Below are 27,138 nucleotides of genomic sequence, written 5' to 3'. Positions count from 1 at the left end.
GGCAACTGCTTGGCCTAAGACCGCATGGCACTAGTACATCACCAGTACATCACTGGGGCCAAGCTTCCTGCCATCCAGGACCTCTACACCAGGCGGTGTCAGAGGAAGGCCCTAAGAATTGTCAAAAACTCCAGCCACCCTAGGCATAGAGTGGTCTCTCTGCTACCGTATGGCAAGCGGTACCGGAGCGCCATGTCTAGGTCCACGAGGCTTCTTAACAGCTTCTACCCCCAAGTCATAATCAATCAAGTTTCAATCAAGTTTATTTTATATAGCCCTTCGTACATCAGCTAATATCTCGAAGTGCTGTACAGAAACCCAGCCTAAAACCCCAAACAGCAAGCAATGCAGGTGTAGAAGCACGGTGGCTAGGAAAAACTCCCTAGAAAGGCCAAAACCTAGGAAGAAACCTAGAGAGGAACCAGGCTCTTCTGGCTGTGCCGGGTGGAGATTATAACAGAACATGGCCAAGATGTTCAAAATGTTCATAAATGACAAGCATGGTCAAATAATAATCAGGAATAAATGTCAGTTGGCTTTTCATAGCCGATAATTAAGAGTTGAAAACAGCAGGTCTGGGACAGGTAGGGGTTCCATAACCGCAGGCAGAACAGTTGAAACTGGGACAGCAGCAAGGCCAGGTGGATTGGGGACAGCAGAATAAGACTCCTGAACAGCTAATCAAATGGCTACCCAGACTATTTGTACACCCCCCCCCCCCCCCCCCCCATACGCTTCTGCTACTCTCTGTTATATTTATGCATAGCCACTTTAATAACCCTACCTGCATGTACAGTTGAAGTTGGAAGTTTACATACACTTAGGTTGGAGTCATTAAAACTTGTTTTTCAACCATCGCACAAATTTCTTGTTAACAAACTATAGTTTTGGCAAGTCGGTTAGGACATCTACTTCGTGCATGACACAAGTAATTTTTCCAACAATTGCTTACAGACAGATTATTTCACTTATAATTCACTGTATCACAATTCCAGTGGGTCAGAAGCTTACATACACTGAGTTGACTGTGCCTTTAAACAGCTTGGAAAATTCCAGAAATGATGGCATGGCTTTAGAAGCTTCTGATAGGCTAATTGACATCATTTGAGTCAATTGGAGGTGTACCTGTGGATGAATTTCAAGGCCTACCTTCAAACTCAGCGCCTCTTTGCTTGAGATCATGGGGAAATCAAAATAAATCAGCCAGGACCTCAGAAAAAAATGTGTAGACCTCCACAAGTCTGGTTCATCCTTGGGAGCAATTTCCAAACGCTTGAAGGTACCACGTTCATCTGTACAAACAATAGTACGTAAGTATAAACACCATGGGACCACGCAGCCATCATACCGCTCAGGAAGGAGATGCGTTCTGTCTCCTAGAGATGAACGTACTTTGGTGCGAAAAGTGCAAATCAATCAAAGAACAAAAGCAAAGGACCTTGTGAAGATGCTGGAGGAAACAGGTTCAAAAGTATCTATATCCACAGTAAAACGAGTCCTGTATCGACATAACCTGAAAGTCCGCTCAGCAAGGAAGAAGCCACTGCTCCAAAACTGCCATAAAAAAGCCAGACTACGGTTTGCAACTGCACATGGGGACAAAGATCGTACTTTTTGGAGAAATGTCCTCTGGTCTGATGAAACAAAAATAGAACTGTTAGGCCATAATGACCATCGTTATGTTTGGAGGAGAAAGGGGGAGGCTTGCAAGCCCGAAGAACACCATCCCAACCGTGAAGCACGGGGGTGGCAGCATCATGTTGTCGGGGTGCTTTGCTGCAGGAGGGACTGGTGCACTTCACAAATAGATGGCATCATGAGGAGGAGAAGTATGTGGATATATTGAAGCAACATCTCAAGACATCAGTCAGGAAGTTAAAGCTTGGTCGCAAATGGGTCTTCCAAATGGACATTGACCCCAAGCATACTTCCAAAGTTGTGGCAAAATGGCTTAAGGACAACAAAGTCAAGGTTTTGGAGTGGCCATCACAAAGCCCTGACCTCAATCCTATAGAAAATGTGTGGGCAGAACTGAAAAAGTGTGTGCTGAAATAAATAATTCTCTCTACTCTTATTCTGACATTTCACATTCTTCAAATAAAGTGGTAATCCTAACTGACCTAAAACAGTGCATTTTTACTCGGATTAAATGTCAGGAATTGTGAAAAACTGAGTTTAAATGTATTTTACAAAGTGTATGTAAACTTCCGACTTCAACTGTACATAATTACCACAATTAGTTCGACACCTGTGCCCCAGCACATTGACACATTGACTCATTGACTGTACCGGCACCCCCTGAATACAGCCCCACTATTGTTATTTACTGCTGCTCTTTAATTATTTTATTTTTTTATCTCTTACTTTTTTTTGGTTATTTTCTTAAAACTGCATTGTTGGTTAAGGGCTTGTAAGTAAGCATTTCACTATAAAGTCTACACCTGTTCTCCACCTAATGACATAACAGTGCTACCTCTGATCACCGACAATGATGAGACTATAGCGAGGAGGTCAGAGAACTGACCGTGTGGTGCAAGGAAAACAACCTCTCCCTCAACGTGATCAAGACAAAGGAGATGATCATGGACTACAGGAAAAGGAGGACCGAACACGCCCCCATTCTCATCGACGGGGCTGTAGTGGAGCAGGTTGAAAGCTTCAAGTTCCTTGGTGTCCACATCACCAACAAACTAACATGGTCCAAGCACATCAAGACAGTCGTGAAGAGGGCACGACAAATCCTACTCCCCCGGGGCCAAGCTTCCTACCATCCAGGACCTCAAGTGCAACTGCACTTGAAGAAACTTTCAAAGTTCTTGACATTTTCCTGATTGTCTTAAAGTTATGATGGACTGTCGTTTCTTGCTGCTTATTTGAGCTGTTCTTGCCATAATATGGACTTGGTCTTTTACCAAATAGGGCTATCTTCTGTATACCACCCCTACCTTGTCACAACACAAGTTATTGGCTCAAACGCATTAGGAATGGAAGAAATTCCACAAATTAACTTTTAACAAGGCACACCTGTTAATTGAAATGCATTCCAGGAGACTGCCTCATGAAGCTGGTTTAGAGAATGCCAGGAGTGTGCAAAGCTGTCATCAAGACAAAATAAAATAATGAAAAACCCTTAAATGAGTAGGTGTCCAAACTTTTGACTGGTACTGTCAAAGCCTTGTGGACCTAAATTTGCTACTCCGGTACCGCTTGCCATGCCGTAGCAGAGAGAACAGTCTATGACTAGGGTGGCTGGAGTCTTTAACAATTTTAAGGGAGTCTTTGACAATTTTTAGGGCCTTCCTCTGACACCACCTATATATGCAAATTTCTGTTTGAAATTTCTGCCCTGGAAGATATTGTCCTCATAGAAGATTATCTGCAAGAGACCACACATCAAATGTTCAATTCCCTGTCTCAAGTCATTTGCTGAAGGTCTGTGAAGTTCTGTTAGTAATACACGAGGATAGTCTAGGAGGTGTGGTACTAGGAGGTGTGGTATATGGCCAATATACCACTGCTAAGGGATGTTCTTACACATGACGCAATGTGGAGTGCCTGGATACAGCCCTTATCCATGGTAAATCGGCCATATACCACAAACCCCGAGGTGCCTTATTGCTATCAAGAACTGTCTACCAAAGTAAATAGACCAGTAACATTTTTTGTTATACCCATGGAATAAGGTCTGATACACTACGGCTTTCGGACAATCGTCATTCATGGCTCAAACCACCCGGTTTATAATATGCAATAAACTATGATCTAAATATCCATCCTTACCTATCTTTATTCCATTTCAAGCTATCTCCTGTACTTTTCCATTAGCTGAATCCAAGATTGGGCTGTGTTAGAGGACTGACAGGCTGACCCAGAGCTGGCTGATATGCGCACACCTTGTTTGATGTTCTTTGTGGGATTCTGTCCAATGACCTGCGGCAGCCAGTGGGATTTATACTTTATACGCACCGTAATGGGTTTTGTTATTCACATTTTATGGAACCTGATGAATAAGTAGGTCTGCAATCACTGTCTTTCTTTTTCGCTATCACGACTCACAACGATGGAGTGCCCAAGGCGCTGAAGACCATCTGAAGACACAAGGAGGAAGCAGGAATGTAAAGAACAGAGTTGATTTCTTAAAGTAACTGTCCAGTGAAAATCTCACTTTTAAAAATTAATATTCTGTTAACTCATACCCAAATAATGTTGAATAATGACTCCTCCTATACTCGTATTTGTTGCAAAAGCATTTGTGGCAAAAGTCCCACCTCAAACTTGTATTTCAAACAGACCATTTAAAAAATGCTTGCTATTTCCTCATAGTGTATGATATCATACTCCTGAGGAGGATGAGATGGGCAATTAGTGGTCTAAAGGAAGATGAGCTGGCCAATCAGCGGTCTACTTGCATGAATATTTTTTTTGACTGATATACTCCCACACCATTCTGTTGTTGGGGAACGCCCACAACATTCCAACACAGAAAAGCTGCATTTTAACATACTTAATAAATGTAAAAAATTGGAAGTAAAACTATGCTGTAGGTCATATTTCATAGAAATCTGGAAACTGGACAGTTACTTTCATGTTTAGGAGTCTACCGTTTTTGAATGCTGTACAGACGCACAAAATTATGGTATTTATGAAATATTATGTTAATAATCGGCTAATTTCGGGAAAGCGAGTTTAAACATTGAACCGTCAATATCACACTGAAGTTATTGCTCTCTTTTTCAAGAGAGAGACTTGTCTATAAAATACAATCGTCGGTCACATTTCCCACAATAAGTGACCCTAATATGTGGGAACTGTCATAATGCAAATCTCTGTTTAACTCCATTGTCTATGATTGTGTTGTCATGTGAGTCTTTGTAAAAAATAAAAATAAAAAGTATAGTTTCAAAACGTTCAAAGCTATCATTTCAATCTCATGGACAGTCAATCCTTGCATCCATAGCTCTGTTGTTACGTTTCCCCAGCCCCATCCCCCATACAAAGCCAAGTGGTGGAATTGACATTGGGCTGAAACAAACTCAGGATTGTGGGTTCAATCAAGGGCATGCTTCAAAGTACCAACAGTAGTTCAAGAGATTAAGGGGCTCAGCCTTTACAAAATTGTTTTTGTAAGTTAATGTATTGAAGGACGTAGGCTTTAGCTCAGCAAGCTTATACACTCCTGTGATGGTCAGCAGACCCAGGTTTGAACCCAGATGGGTCTTTTGTGAAGGAGGTTGAAGTGGATCGGAGGTGGTTCAATACAGTACAGTCATTGATTTTTGCCTGAGACATAAAGACTTCACTAAGCTCCCTGAAGTAACACTGGCTTACAGGGGACCCACATGCAAAATCACAAGTATTAAATCAACACATAGTGTTAAATGTAACACTCAAAAGTGTCTATATAGTGCCATACCACACAGAGTTAATGTTACTGTTTCTGTCACTGGCCAACAATATTGGTTGTAATCACTTTGCACTGGTGTTAAGTGTTAAAAATATATTTAATCATGGAAAGGACGTAAAATAACCACTCAAATTCATAGACAGAGATATGGATGCAAGAAAACATGGTCCATGAGATTAGCAGGAAAGTTTTAAACATTTCGAGGCTATACATTGTTTGTTAACAAATACTAAAAGCTCTGACGAAGGCCTTTAGGCCGATAAGTAAAGCTTATTAAAGAGCAGTGTAATGGCTGTCGTCTTCCTCTTCTGACGAGGAGAAACGAGAAGGATCGGAGGACCAATATGCAGCGTGGTAAGTGTCCATAATGTTTATTTTAAGACATAAACTGAACACCACAAAATACAAAACAATAAACGTGAAACGAACGAAACCGAAACAGTACCGTGTGGCGACAAACACTAACACAGAAACAAACACCCACAAACCAAAAGTGAAACCCAGGCTACCTAAGTATGATTCTCAATCAGGGACAACGATTGACAGCTGCCTCTGATTGAGAACCATACCAGACCGAACTCAAAACCCCAACATAGAAAAACACACATAGACTGCCCACCCCAACTCACGCCCTGACCATACTAAATAAAATGATATGAGCAAGAGCAGCGTGCAGGTTTCTTATTTTTTTTCCTTTTTATTTCTCTTGTTAACAAATACTAAAATTACAACAAAAACAAACAATGGCATAATACAGCTTTAGATTGAGGGTTAATATCTCTAATCTGTGGTTTCAGATTTGTTTGTTATAGAGTCACAAAAACTCTATAGTCATCCAAGAACTCTCTACTCTGACTGCACATAGCCCACAGAGGAGTTCCATACACATTTTGTCATTCTTGAAATATCTCAATACTTGTTCCCGATCTGAATGAGACATAAATTGAAGGATTGAAGAAAGTAATTCATAGTGGTCACACTTGCAACCTGAGAAAATATCCTTGTTCTGGTTCAGAGTTTACGTTGTGTCAATCATTTAAGACAGCTTTCTTTACAATGCATTGCCATGCTCTTTCCTCTGTCTCTACAGTAAATTAAGAGCACACCAAAAGCCACAAGAGGATCCCATCAACGACTACTAAATTCTGACTCGATATTGACTATTGGGATGAAAGTTCAGTCATTATAGCTTCTACAACTTCAGACTTGCTCGATGAGACAACACAGTTGCAAAACGAAACAGTTCCTGAACATGATGCTCAAGACAAAATAAAATCACAAAAAAAATGTATTTTAGATCGAACAGTACTAGATGCCAATAGAAACCAATAAAGATTCCATGATAGCAGACTGCTTGAAAGCAATCCATATAATGCATTTAGGGGATAGGCTGGGAGAGTTGGCCTTTATAACTTTCACATCACAGTTCTGGCAATTCTTTGATACGGAGCCATTGCATTGGTACAAAGGGAAATTAAACTTGAACAAACCATTTTGCTGATATGCAAAGCAGGCTAATTTGCTTAACAAAGGCTTTCCCTTGTCGGCACATTCTGCATTTCGATATAAACATCAGCAGTACTGCTGGTGAGTGGGAGGTGAGCAATAACAATAAAAAATGGGGAAGGTAAGAAGGAGTCTTTAGATTACATAGATAATATAATAGAATATATGTAAAATGTGTATGAGAAACTTTGCTCGACAGAAAAAGTGCTTATACTTTTAATTATGTTTATCTGCCTTGATTTGACTAATGACTTTGATTAGATTTTTTGTCACTTCTGTAACTTCAAGCAGCATTGTAGGTATTGCAGCTTGGCAGAGGAGCAATCATTACAGCCACATATTGGAAGAAGTACTGTATAAAAGGTATGGCTTGTATCTTACCAGGCTTTTCTGTCTCTATCTCTCTTCCAGATTGTATTCTTTGAGGATAAGAACTTCCAAGGTCGTAGTTATGAGTGCAGCAGCGACTGCCCAGACCTGCACTCCTTCTTCAGCCGCTGTAACTCTATCAGGGTGGAGAGCGGCTGCTGGGTTCTTTACGAGCGCCCCAACTATGCAGGCTACCAGTACATCCTGACCCCTGGGGAGTACCCTGACCACCAGCAGTGGATGGGCTTCAACGACAGCATCAGATCCTGTCGCTCTATCAAAAACGTAAGCCTACCTACCAAAAGTACAAACTGTAAGCCTAGTTTGAAGATGGGACTGACGAATCTGACGTTTATTTGTGTCAGTAGATAGATACTGACAACTTGAGGCAAGAAGTTCATAATCAGTGCTCAAAGTCCCCAGGAAACTTACTTCTAGCATTCATTTAGCTTTTTGACAGATGTTTTCTCGATCTTAAATGTACACATTTTACATCAGACAGACATCACAAACTAATTTGTATTTATTTTATGCTTGTATATTTGGGTTTTGGCAATTAGGATGTTAAAATGTGTCTGACCAGATTTGGATGCAGGGCAATGCCCAGCTTGAATGGAATGCCCCAGGGTGCACCAACCAGGCAATAATCAGTCAAAAAGCCAACAGACAATAAGGATAGATAAAAGGCTCATGTTTTGGCAGCAGTTTGCCTCATGTCCAGGCCCATCTATATCAGTTGTTGAAGGAAACCAGGACAACAGCCAATAAACCAATTTAAAGAGGAATCCCAAATTTCTAATATCATTTTTTGCATACCAGATTAATGACAATTCAAATAATTAACATCATTACTTTAATATGATTAATTAAGGATACTGGCATTTATATATTTTCGGTTGTATTTATTTTGCAGGTCTATGGAAATTCCTACAAGATCAGATGCTATGACAGGCCAGATTTTGCTGGCCATATGGCAGAGTGGAGTGAGGACTGCCCATCGGTCCACGAAGCATTCAAGTTCCGTGAGTTCCACTCTGCTGTGGTGACGGACGGTGCCTGGGCATTCTACGAGCTGCCCAACTACAGGGGGCGCCAGTACTTCCTGGAGCGCAAAGAGTACCATAGCTTCACGGACTGGGGCGCCACCTCCCCTGTCGTGGGCTCCTTCCGCAGGATTACAGAGTTCTAGAACCTTACAACCTCTAGAGTTCTAGAGCCCTACGACGAGCCCCCCTTTCCAAGAAACCTCTCTGCAGTGCCTTATGACACCCACCTCTGTGTGAGAGTTTTGCAGTCTAACAAATAAAACTCTGTCTGATTCACACACACCCCATTGTCTTCATTAATTTGACACGGGAATCACCGGGCTGTAATCACAAGTACTGTATGTCAACACCAGTAGATCTACTCACACTGTTTTCTTTAGTCATCTTTGCCACCATATCAACAACCCTAAAATAGAATGGAACGCAATACAATCCTTTATTGCCTTCCAAGGAACAAAGTCTTTACACAATCCTATAGAAGATACCCATACGAATGAACACACAAACAGTTTGTAACACGGTACAGTGTCACACAATACAATGCCAGTTAAACATGTACAGTATAAGGGGCAGTGTTACATTCCGTAAAGACAACCCTAGATGTCATCGCTCAACAGAAAAGGGAACTAACAAAGTAGTCACTTTGACAACCAAACTAAAACAGAAATTGTTTCAGATGGGTTCTGAAAGAAACCACTGAATGTTGGCAAAGCAACTAGAAAGGGACATAAAAGACAACCCCTATGGATGCCCACTTGAATTTCCTCATAAAAGACAAAATAAAATAAAAGCTGTGATTCTTTCTGGGTAAGTCTCTAAGAGCTTTGCACACCTGGATTGTACAATATTTGCATATTATTATTTTTTAATTATTCAAACTCTGTCAAGTTGGTTGTTAATCATTCCTAGACAGACATTTTCAAGTCTTGCCATATATTTCAAGCCGTTTTAAGTCAAAACTGTAACTAGACCATTAGGAACATTCAATGTTGTCATGGTAACCCACTTCAGTGTCTATTTGGCATTGTGTTTTAAGTTCTTGTCCTGCTGTCTCCCAATGTCTGTTGGAAAGCAGACTGAACCAGATTTTCCTCTAGGATGTTGCCTGTGCTTAGCTCTATTCCGTTTATTTTTTATCAACAACAAAAAACTCCCTAGTCCTTGCCAATGACAAGCACACCCGTAACATGATGCAGCCCCCACCATGCTTGAAAATATGAAGAATGGTACTCAGTGATGTGTTGGATATACCCCAAACATAACACTTTGTATTCAGGAGATAGTTAATTTATTTGACACATTTTCTTTGCAGTTTTACTTTGTGCCTTATTGCAAACAGGATGCATGTACAGGCTTTCTTCTTTTCACTCTGTCAATTATGTTAGTATTGTGGAGTAACTACAATGTTGTTGATCCATCCTCAGTTTTCTCCTTTCACAGCCATTAAACTCTGTAACTGTTGTAAAGTCACCATTGGCCTCTTGGTTAAATACCTGAGTGGTTTCCTTCCTCTTAAGAAGGAAAGTTAAGAAGGACGCCTCTATCTTTGTAGTGACTGGGTGTATAGATACACCGTCCAAAGTGTAATTACTAACCTCACTATGCTCAAAGGGATATTCACTGTCCTTACTTTTACCCTTCTACCAATAGGTGACCTTTGCGAGGCATTGGAAAACCTTCCTGGTCTTGGTGGTTGACTCTGTGTTTGAAATTCACTGTTTGACTGAGGGACCTTACAGATAATTGTATGTGTGGGGTACAGAGATGAGGTAGTCATTAAAAAATCATGTTAAACACTATTATTGCACACAGAGTCCATGCAACTTATTATGTGACTTGTTAAGCACATTTTTACTCCTGAGCTTATTTAGGCTTGTCATAACAGATGGGTTGAATACTTATTGACTGAAGACATTTCAGCTTTTCATTTGTAATTCATTTGTAATATATATATATATATATATATATATATATATATATATATATATATATATATATATACACACACAATTACATTATGGTGTATTGTGTGTAGGCCAGTGACACACAATCTCAATTGAATACATTTTGTAACACAACAAAGGGGTGATAACACTTTCTGAAGGCACTGTAGCTACAGTATATCGATCCTGGATTGTAATTGAACTGCGTTATTTCTGGATCTGTCTATATACATTTTGTGAATCAGAGCAAAAACAATTATAACAAAAATGTGTCCTGTTCATTTGAGATAGCTACAATCAGAACCATAAAACTATGTTGACTTACAAAAGTTGTTAGAAATCTGTCTTGGAGTTGTGCTAGTGGGCTGTGTGAAACTGAGCTACGTATATGGATGACCTCTGCGGGTTTCATCAACAACGGCATGAAAGCTAACAGTTGGCATTGAAAGTGGTATGCTGATAATACAGGACGGCATTTGCATGAACTGTATGAACTGCATATAGAATCATATTTGGCCTTTTTAAGACTTTGCGTTTAAGACATGTGCTTCTGGGTTCTGTACGAGTGGCCTAGCAACTACTTCCTCACTTCCTCTATAAGGAAAGGTTGCGCATATCATAATGAATACATAGACAAGAGGGCATTTGTATTCCCATAAAGACAGAATCATGTATTTCATTCATTACAAAGTTATTACAATGTATCACTGCTGGACTTTAAAAATATGATTTTAACAACATATTAGAATGACACAATACAATAGTTTCAATATTTTATTTTCATTTTGATGTGAAGATAAGGGATTATCTAGAATAAGGGATACTGAAACAGAGTAGTACAGTTGTAACATTTAGTTGTTTGTCCATTCGATACGGACAGCCTGTTAAGAGCTTGTGAAGTCCTGGCCTAAATGTATCATGACATGGATTTTCATGGGTTAAAACATACAGTGAGACTCATTCGATTTCCCATTAGATTTATTTGTTTAATGTTTATCTCAAGCTGCCCTTGGCGGCCCTGGATTGTTTTGGATCCCACATGAACTGACTGAAATTTGGCACTTTCTACCTGCTATTGTGTGTGGATCAGTGATTCAGTGCTTTAGAACAGTGCGTTGAGCCTAGATAAATATTTAAATAGCTGATTGAAATATCTGATTCACTTTGTGCTAACCATGTGCTTGGTGTTATTGTCTCTGCCATCTATAAAGAGTATAGTTGCAGGCCCTGAGCTTTAGTGTCATTTACTGTGCCTGGTATTCTGAACTCTGAAGAGATGGAGAAGGTGAGTTGTGTTCCGGTGGAGATTCATATAATGAATGAGCACCTGTTCCATAGTTTCATAGTTCTGTAATTTTTTGAACTATATGGAATTCAGAAATGTAACACGCTGGCTCTTCTCTTCCAACAGATTGTGTTTTATGAGGACAGGAACTTCCAGGGGCGGTCCTACGACTGCAAAGGAGACTCCGCTGACCTGCATGACTTTTTCGCTCGATGCAACTCTTGTCGGGTGGAGGGCGGCTGGTGGGTCCTCTATGAGCGCCCCAACTATATGGGTTACCAGTACATCATAGGCCCCGGGGAGTATGCAGACTACCAGCACTGGATGGGCTTCAACGACTGCATAAGATCCTGTCGGGTCATCAAAAAAGTAAGTCATGTAAACTAGGAGACCAACAATTTTTTTATAGAGAAACATTATCATGGCCTTATTCAAGTTACTATCAGAACTTAGGTAGGCCCACACCTTTCAGAACTTTATAAACAGCCAATAATGACACATTATTCGATGTTTGATCAACTTTTTCCCAGACCACTGGCCCCTACAAGCTGAGGCTGTTCGAGAGGCCCAACTTCGATGGTCAGTCCCTGGAGGTGACTGAGAACCTGCCCTCTGTCCAGGAACGTTTCCACAGCCGCGAGATCCACTCCTGCAAGGTCCAGGAGGGTTCCTGGGTCTTCTTCGAGCACCCCAACTACCGCGGCCGCCAGTACCTGCTAGAGAGGGGGGAGTACCATCGCTACACCGAGTGGGGAGCTCTGCATGCCACCGTGGGCTCCATCCGTCGCATCATAGCCACTGGAGAGAGATGATTGTAGTCGCATGGTGTGATTCGAATAAAGTTTTCTGATGATAAACATGAGCTTGTTTCTGAGTATGATTGAGGTCACATGGAAGTTATAGAAGAGCATGGAACTTTTATATCAAAAGGCATATATTATAAACACAGTGGTCAATATCTTAGTAAATATAAATATATTTGTATAATAACAGTTACTGTATACCATGAAAGGTGTATTTAAGGAATCCAAGAAGTAAAAACACAGAATGTTGCTCCGGGAATAAAGCCACAGTGTGTACGTTTTCCAGTTATTTCAATGAATGAAATATCCTTGATTTGGAAGAATAGGTAACACTTTACTGTAAGCACTTTATGTACTGTACATATTCATAAAGCCTTTATAACTACTACATAAGAAATGATCAAATCTGTCATAGGCCGTTATTAACAATATGAACAATGGCATAAGATGTTATGAAGCTATTTATAACTGCCTATGGCAAATCTGTTGTCACATGCTCTTCTATCAGCTGTAACAAGTGACTCAAGTATATCTGCATAATACTTATTTTTACTTAGCCTAGTTGACTTGGATCTCTTGACCACATATACAGGCACAGCATTTAAACATCTTCCCAGCTTCCACTAAAAGAAGTAAACAGTTCATGCAAACAACGAGGTAGGCTAATAAATAATTATTCTCTGCCTAAAATATTGTCCTTGCCTTTGTGGGTTGTAGATTTTAGTTCTATAAAATAAGTGGGTAACTTCTGACAAGAAATTCATGCTAAATTCACCTGATGGCACACTCTCTGTTATAATTGACCGCTTTGACAATCAAGGGCTCTCTTCATAAAAAGACACTAGTTGTGTTGCCTATGGAATCCACAACATCCATTTAGGTATCCACGTACTTTGCTTGAGAGAGTTTTAAATCCTGATAGAAATATGCAATACACATGGGTAGAAATTATTATTAAGTCCAAGCAAATATGAAGTTGGGCATAAATGGCTAACTAAGAAATTGGAGGATATATAAAACAATATACCACAAGTGCGGCATTAACCTTTATAGAACACACTTTTACTAGAAAACCCTTTACAAGTGTTAAATGATAAATAATGGTGGATCCCTGGTTGTGACCCCACTCTCCGAAGGTGTCTCGGGGGGAGTGGGATATGTAAAAAACACATTTCCATTTCACACCACACACTTGTACAGGTTACACACTTGTGTGAAACAGGACAAATATAAGCACCCCCTATTTGCATTGTGTGATTGTAATTTGGATGCTTGCCCAATGCTGAGCTTATACGTGGTCAGAGCCATGAGCCCTTTTCTCAGGTGTGAAGGCATTTAGCGTTACTGACTTCAAGAAGAGTGATCAGAAATTACAATCCAACTACTGTATCCGAGTTAAAATTTCTTCGGGATCGGTGTCCCTTCCACGGGACGGTTGAGTTAACGTAGGCTAATGCGATTAGCATGAGGTTGTAAGTAACAAGAACATTTCCCAGGACATAGACATATCTGACATTGGCAGAAAGCTTAAATTCTTGTTAATCTAACTGCACTGTCCAATTTACAGTAGCTATTACAGTGAAGTAATACCATGCTATTGTTTGAGGAGAGTGCACAATTTTGAACATGAAAAGTTATTAATAAACAAATTAGGCACATTTGGGCAGTCTTGATACAACATTTTGAACAGAAATGCAATGGTTCATTGGATCAGTCTAAAACGTTTGACATACACTACTGCCATCTAGTGGCCAAAATCTAAATTGCACTGTGCTGGAATAATACATTATGGCCTTTCTCTTGCATTTCAAAGATGATGGTACAAAAAAATACAAAAGAACGGTTGTTTTTTTCTTTGTATTATCTTTTACCAGATCTATTGTGTTATATTCTACTACATTCCTTTCACATTTCCATCAACTTCAAAGTGTTTCCTTTCAAATGGTACCAAGAATATGCATATCCTTGCTTCAGGGCCTGAGCTACAGGCAGTTAGATTAGGGTATGTCCTTTTCGGTGAAAATTTAAAAATAGGGGCTAATATTTAAGAGGCACTCCAATGTTAGCCAACTCCAACTCTACATGTGGTAGATGAAGGGTGGGGCATTGGTGTTGGAATCTTGAGGTGTATTGAACTGTAAGGACATTCAAGACTTCATAAATACTGATCGGACGACTCTTTCTTTTTTTTTTTTGAATATTTTATTTTTGCATTTTCCAATTAACAACATTCAAGACAAACGTGAAAAGATATTAGACAACAATAGGAGAAAGTGACAATAACAGATGAGCATAACAAAGAAAGACAAAATAAAACAAATTATAATTATATGTACAGACATACAATAAAAAAAAAAATTATAATGAGACATTGGATCATATGGTCACCTGCCGTAGGCTACATATTATACGTTACGTGTGAAACATTATATAAGGATAATATAGAGATTCATTCAATGTGATGTGGGGGGAGATTCTCCATGTAGTCAATAAAAGGTTGCCAAATTCTATAAAATGTATTTAACTTATTCCTCAAGCGGTAAGTAATTTTCTCCAGTGGGATACAACTATTAACTTCTGATAGCCACATTGCAACTGGCAGGGGGGAATCCATTTTCCATTTCAAGGCGATACATTTCTTGGCAATCGCTAGCAATATTTCTGTTAGCTTTATAGTATGGCTTTGCCTAAGATTGGTGTTAGTAAAGTTGCCCAGTAGACAGACCTCCGGGTCTAGAGGGAATGCAACCCCATGAATTGAGGATATGGTATCGCATACCCCCTGCCAGAAACCGTGTAGTTTTGAACACTGCCAAGTGGAATGGAGGAATGTTCCTTCATCTGAGCCACATCTAAAACATAGGGAGGAGATATCAGGGTTGAACTTGTGCAGTCTAGATGGGGTGATGTAGAGCTGATGGAGGAAATTAAACTGGATCAGTCTGTATCTGGAGTTCAATGTGGATGTAACACCATCCCTGCATAGGTCACTCCATAGACCCTCATCAAGATCAATACCCAGATCTTTTTCCCATCTAAGTCGGGGTTTATCTAGCCCAGGCAGTGTTAGTCCTGACATAAGAGCATCGTAAACACGGGAAATGGTCTTGAACAGTGGTTGGTCTGCGTGGCAGAGATGTTCAATAGGTGACATCTTAGGTAGGTTCCATTGTCCCTTGAGAGACACCCTAATAAAGTTTCGTAGTTGTAGGTAGCTAAAGAAGTCCCTGTTAGGCAAGTGGTATTTCTGTTTCAGCTGATCAAAAGACATAAGAACTCCCTCCTCGTAACAATGTTCCAGAAGAGTGATCCCCTTATCAGACCATGGTCTAAAGTTACTATTCTGGAAAAACATAGGAATCAATCTATTGTTCCATAAAGGGGTTTTAGGGGAAAGGAATCCCCCTCGTCCGAACAGCTCATGCAGTTTGCACCATGCCAGGACAGAATATATGATTAAAGGGTTGTCTGTGATGGTTTTTATAGATTTTCTGTCCCATTTGTAAAACAATTCTGCCCCAGTGTCATCTTTTACCTCAAGCTTTTCAATGTTCAACCATGAGGGAGAGGGACCCTTGTCAAACCTCTGAGCCAGAAACCTAGACTGTGCTGCCCAGTAGTACATTCTAAAATTGGGGAGGTTTAAGCCCCCTTGACTGTAATCCAGGGTCAGTTTATCCAGGCCAACCCTAGGGGTTTTGCCGTGCCAGATAAACCGTCTGGTCATCTTGTCGAGAGAGGAAAAGAATGCTGCGGGAACAGGGATAGGGAGAGATTGAAACAGATATAGAAATCTGGGCAGGACATTCATTTTAATTACATTGATTCTACCCAGTAGAGTGAGAGGTAAGTCCATCCATTTACAAAGGTCACCCTCCACCTTTTGCAACAAATTGGCCAGATTGAGTTTATAGAGGTTGTTCAGGTTACCATCCACCATTATGCCCAAATATGTGAAGCCCATAGGCGACCATCTAAAAGGGAACTTGTGCTTGATGGTATGATGGTCAAAGACAGACAACGGTAAGATTTCGCTTTTATCTAAATTGACCTTATATCCAGAGAAAGAACTATAACCCTGTAGTAGGATCTGCAAGTGAGAGAGGGAGTGTTCTGGGTTTGTTAGAAATAAGATAAGGTCGTCCGCAAAGAGTGATAATTTATGGGTATGGGGGCCCACCTCAAAGCCATGTATGTCAGGGCACGTTCTAATAGCCTCAGCCAACGGTTCGATGGCGAGGGCAAAGAGGTGGGGGCTAATTGGGCAACCTTGTCTGTTCCCCCTATGGAGAGGGAAAGAGGAGGAAGTAATCCCGTTGGTAGCAATCCTAGCTTTAGGAGATTTGTAGAGTGATTTTATCAAATTTACAAACCCGGTACCTAAACCAAACTTTTCCAAGACGCGAAAGAGGTATGACCATTCAACCCTATCAAAGGCCTTTTCAGCGTCGAGGGAGACTGCGACACTAGGTATTTTGTTTTTGTTAGCAAGGTGAATTATATCAAAGAACCTTCTGAGGTTATTGGAGGACAATCTATTAATTATGAAGCCAGTCTGATCTGGGTTGACCAACAGGGGAAGACATGACTCCAGTCTCTTAGATAGCATCTTGGTGACCAGTTTACAATCTGTGTTAAGGAGAGAGATTGGTCTATATGAGGCGCACTTTAGTGGATTTTTCCCTTTCTTGTGGATTACAGTAATCACTGCTTGAGAGAAAGACTCTGGAAAGCAGTTGTCTTCCCTGGCTTTTTTAAGTACCTCCATAAGGTAGGGGACCAACAGCTCCCTAAATTCTTTATAGAACTCTGGAGGGAAGCCATCCTCCCCAGGAGATTTATTAGAAGGTAAGGATTTAATGGCCTCCAACAATTCAGGAACTGAGAAGTGTTCACTCAGGCGCTCGCTGTCTTCCCCTGACAGGCATGGGAGGTTGAGAGAGGAGAGAAAGGAGTCGATCTCTGATAGATCATCGCTTGATTGGGAAGTGTAGAGGTCTTCATAGTATTTCTTAAAAGTATTATTAATTTCAGTAGGGTCGAAAGATATCTCATTAGTAAGAGTTTCTATAGCATTAATTGTCCTCTTACTTTCCTCTGCTTTCAGTTGCCATGCCAATACTTTGTGTGCTTTCTCTCCAAGCTCGTAATAACGCTGTTTTGATTTAGTGATGGCCCTCTCAGCTTGATATGTGTTCAGAATATTATATTTCAGTTTTTTATTCACCAAAAGCCTGTATAGATCTTTAGTTGGGCCTCTTTGGTAGGTTTTCTCTAGCTCTGAGATTTCAGATTCAAGGGCACTCAGTTCCGCACCGTGTTTTCTCTTCAGCCCTTTAGTATAGGAAATGATCTGTCCCCTCAGGTAGGCCTTCAATGTGTCCCAAAGAATGAAACTGTCAGGAGCGGAGGGTTTGTTTGTCAAAGTGAAAATATTGATCTGCTCTTTGATGAATGCACAAAATTCAGGTTGCTTTAGGAGTGTAGAATTTAGTCTCCATCTATATGCTCCATTTACCTTGGTAGGAATGGAGATTGATAATACCAGGGGAGAATGGTCACTAAGCAATCTGGGGAGATACTCGACATCTAACACTCTATGAAACAGTTGTGTCGACAGTAAAAAGTTATCTATGCGTGTGTGTGTCTTGTGTGGGTGTGAATAAAAAGAGTAGTCCCTATCCTGTGGGTGCAACTGTCTCCAGATGTCTAGTAAATTGAGATCTTTCATGAATGACATGGTGAGCTTGCTGGCTTTGGTAAGAAGTGAGGGTTTATCAGAGGACCTATCAAGAACTGTATCTAAACAAAAATTAAAATCTCCTCCAACCAGTAACCATCCTGGTGGTGCTTGAGCGACCTGAAGGAAGACATTCTGAATAAACATATGGTCATCGAAGTTAGGAGCATAGATATTCAATAGGGTCCAAGACTCTGAAAACATATGCCCCTGCACCAAAACAAACCTGCCAGAGGGATCAGAGATGGTGTTGCTGACGCAGAAGGGGATGTGTCTACTTATCAAAATTGCAGTTCCTCTTGCTTTGGAGTTAAAAGAGGACGCAAAAACTTGTCCTACCCATTCCCTCTTCAATTTCTTGTGTTCACTGGATGTAAGATGTGTTTCTTGTAAAAACACAATGTCAGCCTTTAATTTCTTAAGGTATGTATAGACTCTCTTCCTTTTAATCGGGCTGTTAAGACCTTTTACGTTGAATGTGACATATTTTAGTGGGTTAAGCATAGTAGGGTTTCAAATATGTAACTGAATGGAAATCTATCATATGTAGATAGTTAGGAAATGTTTCAACTTTGGTTTGAACACAGAAGTGACCTATGTGTCTCTTTAGGAAGGAAACAATAAACATAGAAAAAAGGGGAAAAAAATAAAGAATCCCACCCACCCCGATTGTTAGACTAAAACCACAATCCCAACAATCAAACATGAATACACTTGTAGAGATACGTTGCTGCTCGCTTTCCATCTTGCTCTTACTAGCTAAACCTTGGCGTAAACTAAAACCTGCGAGCTCTCTAAATTGAAAACAAACGTTGTGAATAGATATTTATGGCTGAATATTTACTGCCCACGGTAAGGGCTGCTTGAGTCTCTTTTCGAAAGATTAACATAAATGAGGGGAAAAGCAGTGGGCCTAAATCCACTTATTTGCTTCGCCCAGTGATATGGACTAAACCAAAATATACTCTCCTGTAAATGTAATAGAACTCACCCCGGAAAGATACGGTTAGTTGAAAATGTACAAATCAATTATAGCGACCGGAGGATATCAGCGGTTCAGTCCGGATAAGAGAAAACAAACAAACTGCATCTTATCCCCCAAAGAGACCGTCCTGGCTCAGACGTTGCTCAGTTCTTTGAGAAAAGTGTACACTTCTCCCGGCGTGTTGAAGAGATGGCTTCGGCCTTTGTACTGAACTTTCATCCGCGCAGGGTGGATGAGGTAGCCGATGATGTTCTTCTCCTTCAGTGCTTTGGCGGCAGGTCTGAACTGCTTGCGACGTCTTGCGAGATCCGCGCTCATATCCGGGAAAAGGCTGACCCTCTTGCCATCAATGGTTATGTCCCCTTTGGCTCTTGCGAGTTGCAGTACCTTCTCTCTGTCTTGGAAACGGAGGAACCTGATCAGGACGGCCCGTGGGGGCTCATCTGGCCGGGGTTTCGGCGCTGATGTTCTGTGGGCGCGTTCGATTTCCAGTGACTTGGTGAAGTTGATTGTGCCTAGGACATCCGGGATCCATTGAGTGAAGAAACGGACCGGGTCACGGCCCTCGCTGTCCTCTTTCAATCCCACCACACGGATATTACTACGTCTGCTCTGGTTCTCCATCTGATCTACCTTGTTTTTGAGGTAGGCATTGTCCTTTTGCAGTTGTATCAAGACCTGGTCATGTCGAGCGATGGTGTCTTCAACTGTGCTAATGCGCAACTCTGCCTCAGTCGTTCTCAAAAGGAGATCATTCATGGAGGATTTCAGGTCGTCAATGGAAGAATGGAGTTCAGCCGTTCTCTTATCGATTTTCATAGAAAGACCTTTGTTACCATCCTGAATTTCCCGGAGGAGAGTAGCCAGCATGTCGGCAGGCTCGCAAGAGGCCGAGAGCAACAGTCTGGGACTGTCGTTTGAGTTATGAGGGCTAATGCTAATCTTGCTAGCGTTATCGTTATCTTGGGAATCAACGACGTTTTGGTCGTCCTTCTTGCCTCTCTTTCGGCGGTCCATGGCTCTTTGGGAAGGTAAGTACTTGACAATTTATCAGCCGATGTTAGAATATTGTTTCAACGTTGTTATTTAGGTAATAATAGAATAACTTTGAAGAGCTCGGTTTGTCAACGTCTGCTCAGCTCCGCGGCATCACGTGCTCTCCCGGACGACTCTTTCTACAGTAAATGTGGTGGTGTGCTGTGTACAGTAGCCTAGATGGAGGGTGGGGCATGATGGGTGTTGGAAATGCACCTGCCAGTTCCATTGCAGATGTTAAAGCTTACAGAACAGAGTAGTTTGGCCAGAAGCCAACTTCATGGAGGCCATCGCACAACCAGCAGCCTGGAGAACAATTTAATTACATCAATAAATCAGTTTCTGGAATCAGGCATTGTAAGATCAAAAGGTCAACCTGTATACAATCACTGGCTAAACATTGTATATAACGGGCAGACTTTTAAAACAATTGCTGCATCAGCTCTTGTGCCGATATAAATGCTGAGGCTATTCAAATGACAATGATTCCCCTGGCATTGCATTTCAATGTCCCACATATATAAATCTGGCCCATGGCAGTGGCGATACCACTGTATGTGAAAGGAGGTATAAATATTGAGTTATCAAAAAAGTTAGAGATAAGCCCCAATCATGGACCGCATCGGAAAGGTAGGTCATTTAACAGTCATTTTCCTTTTCGCCCCATCTCTATATTTGCACCTAATTGGGTTACAAAAGTCCAGAAACTTTCCAAAAGTTACCTGTTTTTTCAGAAATCCTGGTTGGAGGATCCTCGGAATCAGGAGGGAATGAGCAGAGAAGGAATTTTCCAATTTGGAATCCTCCAACCAGGATTTCTGAATATTATGAACTTTGTGAAAGTTTCAGGAAATTTGCAACCACCTAATTTACCTTGCATAATCCCACCTACTTGCCTGGTCAAGCAAAGTGACCGCTGCGCTCACATTTAGTTTTACTTAAAGTTAAAGAAAATGTGGGCTACTGTGAGATCAGTCTGGTTTCACAAAGCTACTGACCCACCTCCCCTATTTTTAATCCACAGATCATCTTCTATGAGGACAAAAACTTCCAGGGTCGCCACTTTGAATGCTGTAGCGATTGCCCTGAGCTGAGTTCCCACTTTAGCCGCTGCAACTCCATCCGTGTGGAGAGTGGGAACTGGGTGTTGTACGAGAGGCCCAACTACCTGGGCACTCAGTACATTTTGACCAGCGGGGAGTACCCCGACTACCTGCGCTGGATGGGCTACAATGACAGCATCAGGTCCTGCCGCGTCATCCACAACGTGAGTCCTATCAAGGAGGCCAAGGGTTTGGCTTGAAGATTGGGGGCCATGCCGTGCAGTATTAGTTTGGGTTAATGCTGATCGAGAATACAATTATCTCCTTTTTATTTCTCCCCATCTCTCTCTCTTTCTCTATACCTCTCTCTCTACCGCTCTCTCTACCTCTCTCTCATGTGTGTCATGTATACATACAGGTTGGCACACACAAACCTGCGTGTTACAACATATGTCCTGTGCAGCCTAAAGGCAGGCTTCTGAGGAGACAGAAAAGAACACAAAAATAGTAGATAAGAAAAATGTTGCAGCCAAGCTGTCACAACTCAAAACCTAGAGCAGTGGGGGATGCTTCTTGGAGAAGGAGAGTCAAATGTCTTCCCACATATATTTTTCTGTGTTAAATTACTGCCACCGCTCAGGAGCCACGTCATGTGGGACCAAACGTTGCATATCTCCACCCAGCATTTTTCCCAATAGCTTTCCCAATAGCTCTTTCCACGGTCTCATCAATCATACTGTACAGCCATATGACGTGAATATGCTGTAGTGTATTCAATCAAAACCAGTGACCAGGTATTCGAAATAAGCAAAGAAAATATAACAAACATACTAATATGCAGGTGTATCTTTTTCAAGCTGTAGTTGAGTGTTAGACTAGTTGATTACATGAATCCTAATGTGCAATTTCACAGCACAAATCTGTAATCAGATATGCAATGCCTTAAAACAGTTCAAAGGTTATGAGCATTGGTATGCAAATATGAAATGCCACAATATATGTATACTGTGTACATGCATATCCTGAATACAAATCCTATTGGGTGTTCCACCCCTACCACCCACCCTCCCCCCAGACCTCTGGCAAGTTCAGGATCCGCCTCTATGAGCGTCCTGACTTTGCAGGTCAGATGATGGAGTTCAGCGAAGACAACCCGAACCTCCCCGAGCACTGGCGTCACCCCGAGGTGCACTCCTGCAATGTGATGGATGGCGCCTGGGTGTTCTACGAGCACCCCAATTACCGCGGCCACCAGCACCTACTGGAGAGGGGCGAGTACCGCCACTTCAATGACTGGAGGTCCAACGTGGGGTCCATTCACCGCGTTCAGAACCTTTAGAGCTGCCTCACAACATGCCTGTTTATAATCATAACTGTTATTTGCACATTTATTAATAAAATGAAAAAGTTGTGCTCAAATGAGAGATGGCCCTTTCTGTTCTTTCATCTGACACCTGCATGTCCCCACCCCTAATGGTGCTTCTACACCTGCATGTCCCCACCCCTAATGGTGCTTCTACACCTGCATTGCTTGCTGTTTGGAGTTTTAGGATGGTTTCTGTACAGCACTTTGTGACATCAGCTGACGTAAGAAGGGCTTTATAAATAGATTTGATTGATTGATGGTCTTCCTCACTGCTTTCACTACTACACCCAAGAATGGTCATTTAGAAAACAGCGCATTCTTTTACTTGGAGATTGACCTATCATCAGAGGAAAAGTAAGGTTGACTAGACAAATTAACTTAACACCTGTGATATCACAAACTATCGTCAAACTCCGGGGTTATATTTTACTGTAAACTGAGACTCCTCTATACTGGTGGTTTCTAAAACAAGGGGTATATTTCATTAATTTAAATTACTTTAACGGTTAAAAAGTAGTCACTTCAATTAACTTCAGCCATGAAAAGTTAGGATGACGCAACTATCAAGACTTATTGCAATCAGACTATCAAGACTTATTGCAGTCAGACTATCAAGACTTATTGCAAAGTAAACTCCTTGCAGACGATAAAGACATACAGCAGACTATCAATACTTATTGCAGTCCAACAATACTTTTTGCAGATCATCAAGATTTAATGCAGACTAGCAATATTTGTTACAGACTATCAAGACTTACTGCAGACTACAAAAAATGTATCGTAGACTATCAAAACGTATTGTAGACTATAAAGACTTATTGCCAACAATCAGAATGAATCACAATCACTTTACATTCTAATTTGACTTATTGAATAGGTGCTACATGCAATAGACAATGTACAAACAGAATACAGACAAAGTCAACATAGTCAACATACAGGATATACAATATAAATACAATAAACATAAAACATAAAACTCTGGAGTAAAAGTTGATTTACAGTGAGGATATACAGTACAGTTTACAGAGGGAATATATATATATATATATATATATATATATATATATATATACAGAGGAAGGGATGCTGCCGTGACAAATACTTTATATAAAGTGTATATACAGTGTATATACAGTGTAGTGCAGATGTGTACATAGTGCAAATGCAGTATAGTACAAGCAAAACTTATTTCATACTATCAAGACTATTGGAGACTATCTAGACCTATTGAAATCTATAAAGACGTATTGGAGACGATCAAGACGTATTGGAGACGATCAAGACGTATTGGAGACCATCAAGGCGTATTTGAGACTATCAAGATGTATTTGAGACTATCAAGACGTATTTGAGACCATCAAGACGTATTGGAGACCATCAAGACGTATTGGAGACCATCAATATGTATTGGAGACCATCAAGACGTATTGGAGACTATCAAGACGTATTTGAGACTATCAAGACGTATTTGAGACCATCAAGACGTATTGGAGACCATCAAGACGTATTGGAGACCATCAAGACGTATTGGAGACTATCAAGACGTATTGGAGACTATCAAGACGTATTGGAGACTATCAAGACGTATTGGAGACCATCAAGACGTATTGGAGACCATCAAGACGTATTGGAGACTATCGAGACGTATTTGAGACTATCAAGACGTATTTGAGACCATCAAGACGTATTGGAGACCATCAAGACGTATTGGAGACCATCAAGACGTATTGGAGACTATCAAGACGTATTTGAGACTATCAAGACGTATTTGAGACCATCAAGACGTATTGGAGACCATCAAGACGTATTGGAGACCATCAAGACGTATTGGAGACCATCAAGACGTATTGGAGACTATCAAAATCTATTGGAGACTATCAAGATATATTGCAGAATCATACTGTCAATGTTTGCCAAAGCATTTCACTCTTCTTTGTTTCCTGACGCTCTATTCTCTCATTGAGCCAGCATCTACTGTACATTGCCTCCCAGCCTGGTTGTCAAAGGGAAGCTATCCCTCAATCATGCAATACTCCCCTCTACAGGAAATGCTCAAAAAAATACTTTCATTACAGAAATTCAGGGGGAAATAATTTTGTAATTGTTATTTTATTACCAGTTTTCTCCCCAATGTCATGGTATCCAATTGGTAGTTACAGTCTTGTCCCATTGTTGCAACTCCCGTATGGACTCGGGAGAGGCGAAGGTCAAGAGCCGTGCGTCCTCTGAAATACAACCCAGCCGAGCCGCACTGCTTCTTGACACAATTCCCACTTAACCCGGAAGCCAGCTGCACCAATGTGTCGGAGGAAACACCATACACCTGGTGACCGTGTCAGCGTGCATTGCGCCCGGGCCCGCCACAGGAGTCGCTAGAGCGCAATGGGACAAGAACATCCCTGCCAGCCAAACCCTCCCCTAACCTGGACGACGCTGGGCCAATTGTGTGCCGCCCCATAGGTCTCCCGGTCGTGGCCGGCTGCGACAGAGCCTGGACTCGAGCCTAGTGGCACAGCTAGCACTGTGGTGCAGTGCCACTTGGGAGGCCAGGGGGAAATTAATATTGAATAAATTACTCAATGGGAGCACTTCCATTGACTTCTGATCAATACAAATGTTTTCTGTCAGTAACATGAAATACTATAACGCTTTAAAAATTGCACTAAATCTTGTAGATAGAGATCGAGTGTAATTACTGTAGGGAGCCTGAAGAGGGGTGTGTGTGATGCGTCAGGTCAGCGGGTAGGCCTACGTGCATCCGCAGAGCGTGTAATGTGGTATGCCAGGAGTGCAGCACCGTAACCATTGAAGGTGGTCAATAAGCAGCATGCAGTTAAACCTTCTAACAAAAAGGTCAGACCACCGTACTGATGACTCATGGGATTTGCCAACAAGGGCCCAGAGCATGCCAGTCCTGCTTTGTGCTGATGTGAGCAGGCACAGGGCTATCTGAAACAACACGGGCCGTATCAACACAAAGGCCAGCACTTTCCCCCAGCTGGGTCACTGACCTCTACTGTACCCTTGTTTACCTATACTGGCCTCTTCTAGCATGTGTAGCGGTTCAGAAAGACAGACAGGCTATACAGTGCCCCCTGCTGTTTGGTTTGGTGTATCACCCCAGGGTCATTTGGTCATGGCATAATGGCCTCCATCCAGATGGGGGAGCCAGCCATGCTTGCCCTGGTCAACAACTGGGAGGGAACACGCTTGAATTGCCAATACAGGGAATGTTTCAGTGTTTTGACTTTGGGCATGGATAAGAATACCTTCCAGGAAGATGTATCAAGCCAAAGCCATGCCATCAGGCCAACTCAGGTGTTAATTACCTGGTACCTGTGGGATCTGCCACTCCATCTCATGCCAATGGAGCATCTCTGTGTCCAATGGAGACATCTGACACAGAGACGTAGCAGGTTGCCACCATAAGATCACAGCTTGGGAAATTAGGCTACTCTTCAGAGCCTTGCTGCTACTCATCTTCCGCTGGGGCGCAGGGAATGACAACTGACACAGAAGGACAAACTACCAGGCAATATAGTACAGAGATGCACCATAGAGGATATATACTGTCAAAGCCATGGAGAGATAAACAAACATGTCCCTCTCCGATATGGCAGTGGTGGAAAAAGTACCCAATTGCCATACTTGAGTAAAATTTAAGACACCTTAATAGAAAATGAGTCATGTAAAAGTGAAAGTCACCCATTAAAATACTACTTGAGTAAAAGTCTAAAAGTATTTGATTTTAAATATACTTAAGTATCAAAAGTAAATGTAATTAAAAATATATACTTATCAAAAGTAAACATATAAATAATTTCAAATTCCTTATATTAGGCAAACTAGACAGCACAATTTTATTTTTTTATTTTATTTTTCTTACGGATAGTCAGGGGCACACTCCAACACTCAGACATAATTTACAAATGAAGCAATCTGCCAGATCAGAGGCAGTAGGGATGACCATGGATGACCAGTGCGTCAATTCAACCATTTTCCTGTCCTGTTAAGCATTCAAAGTGTAACGATTACTTTTGGGTGTCAGGGAAAATGTATGAAGTAAAAAGTACATTATTTATTTAGGAATGTAGTGAAGTAAAAGTAGAAGTTATCAAAAAATCAAATATTAAATTAAGTACAGATACCCAAAAAAACGACTTAAGTAGTACTTTAAAATATTTTTACTTAAGTACTTTACACAACTGCGATGGTCATCTTTGTGGTTTGTAAGCTAGACCACACTTACATGCTTATGGCCCCAAACCTCTTTCCTCCATCTAAGATTCAGACCAACAACCCCCATCCTCTCTGGGCTATTTATTTATGTTGGGGTCAGTGATAGGGCCCCACAGCTGAAATGAATTACTTGAATCCTATTGGAAAGAATGTGAAAATAAACTTTCCAGACCAGAGAGTTGCCATGTATGGCTGTGATGGATGGAAGGGAAAATAAAGGAACTTAGCTAGAGAGAGAGAGGGAGAGCGAGGAAGAGAGAGAGAGAAAGAGAATCTGAAAATAAAAAATTACAAGAAAAAAACAGGAGAGAAGCAAAAAAGAAAGAGAAATGAGAGGTGGTGAGGTGACTCCTTGACAAGGGCCTAACCAT

General features: G+C 41.2%; 3 protein-coding genes across 3 annotated transcripts; all 3 read left to right on the top strand.

Annotated features, from left to right (window-relative positions):
- Positions 1-7,022: 7,022 nt before the first annotated feature.
- Positions 7,023-8,468, top strand: LOC120057917 (gamma-crystallin M2-like). Its single transcript, XM_039006390.1, has 3 exons — positions 7,023-7,031; positions 7,322-7,564; positions 8,193-8,468. The coding sequence occupies exons 1-3, from the start codon at positions 7,023-7,025 to the stop codon at positions 8,466-8,468; spliced, it is 528 nt and encodes a 175-aa protein (XP_038862318.1).
- Positions 8,469-11,544: 3,076 nt separating this feature from the next.
- LOC120058029 (gamma-crystallin S-1-like) lies at positions 11,545-12,365 on the top strand. Its single transcript, XM_039006513.1, has 3 exons — positions 11,545-11,553; positions 11,647-11,922; positions 12,084-12,365. Exons 1-3 carry the CDS (start codon positions 11,545-11,547, stop codon positions 12,363-12,365), a joined length of 567 nt encoding a protein of 188 aa, XP_038862441.1.
- Positions 12,366-20,728: 8,363 nt separating this feature from the next.
- Positions 20,729-22,498, top strand: LOC120057916 (gamma-crystallin M2-like). The gene is made up of 3 exons (XM_039006389.1): positions 20,729-20,746; positions 21,141-21,383; positions 22,235-22,498. Exons 1-3 carry the CDS (start codon positions 20,729-20,731, stop codon positions 22,496-22,498), a joined length of 525 nt encoding a protein of 174 aa, XP_038862317.1.
- The last annotated feature ends 4,640 nt before the right edge of the window (positions 22,499-27,138 follow it).

This window comes from Salvelinus namaycush, chromosome 13, assembly GCF_016432855.1.
Source record: "Salvelinus namaycush isolate Seneca chromosome 13, SaNama_1.0, whole genome shotgun sequence".
In the NCBI taxonomy this organism is placed as follows: Eukaryota; Metazoa; Chordata; class Actinopteri; order Salmoniformes; family Salmonidae; genus Salvelinus; species Salvelinus namaycush.
This window is presented reverse-complemented; position numbering and strand designations above follow the sequence as displayed.

What these genes read in the sequence shown, in the direction of transcription:
- LOC120057917 (XM_039006390.1), top strand. An exon ending in CCTGTCGCTCTATCAAAAAC is followed by an intron (nt 7,565 to 8,192) that starts GTAAGCCTACCT and finishes TTTATTTTGCAG; the next exon opens with GTCTATGGAAATTCCTACAA.
- LOC120058029 (XM_039006513.1), top strand. An exon ending in CCTGTCGGGTCATCAAAAAA is followed by an intron (nt 11,923 to 12,083) that starts GTAAGTCATGTA and finishes ACTTTTTCCCAG; the next exon opens with ACCACTGGCCCCTACAAGCT.
- LOC120057916 (XM_039006389.1), top strand. An exon ending in CCTGCCGCGTCATCCACAAC is followed by an intron (nt 21,384 to 22,234) that starts GTGAGTCCTATC and finishes CCCTCCCCCCAG; the next exon opens with ACCTCTGGCAAGTTCAGGAT.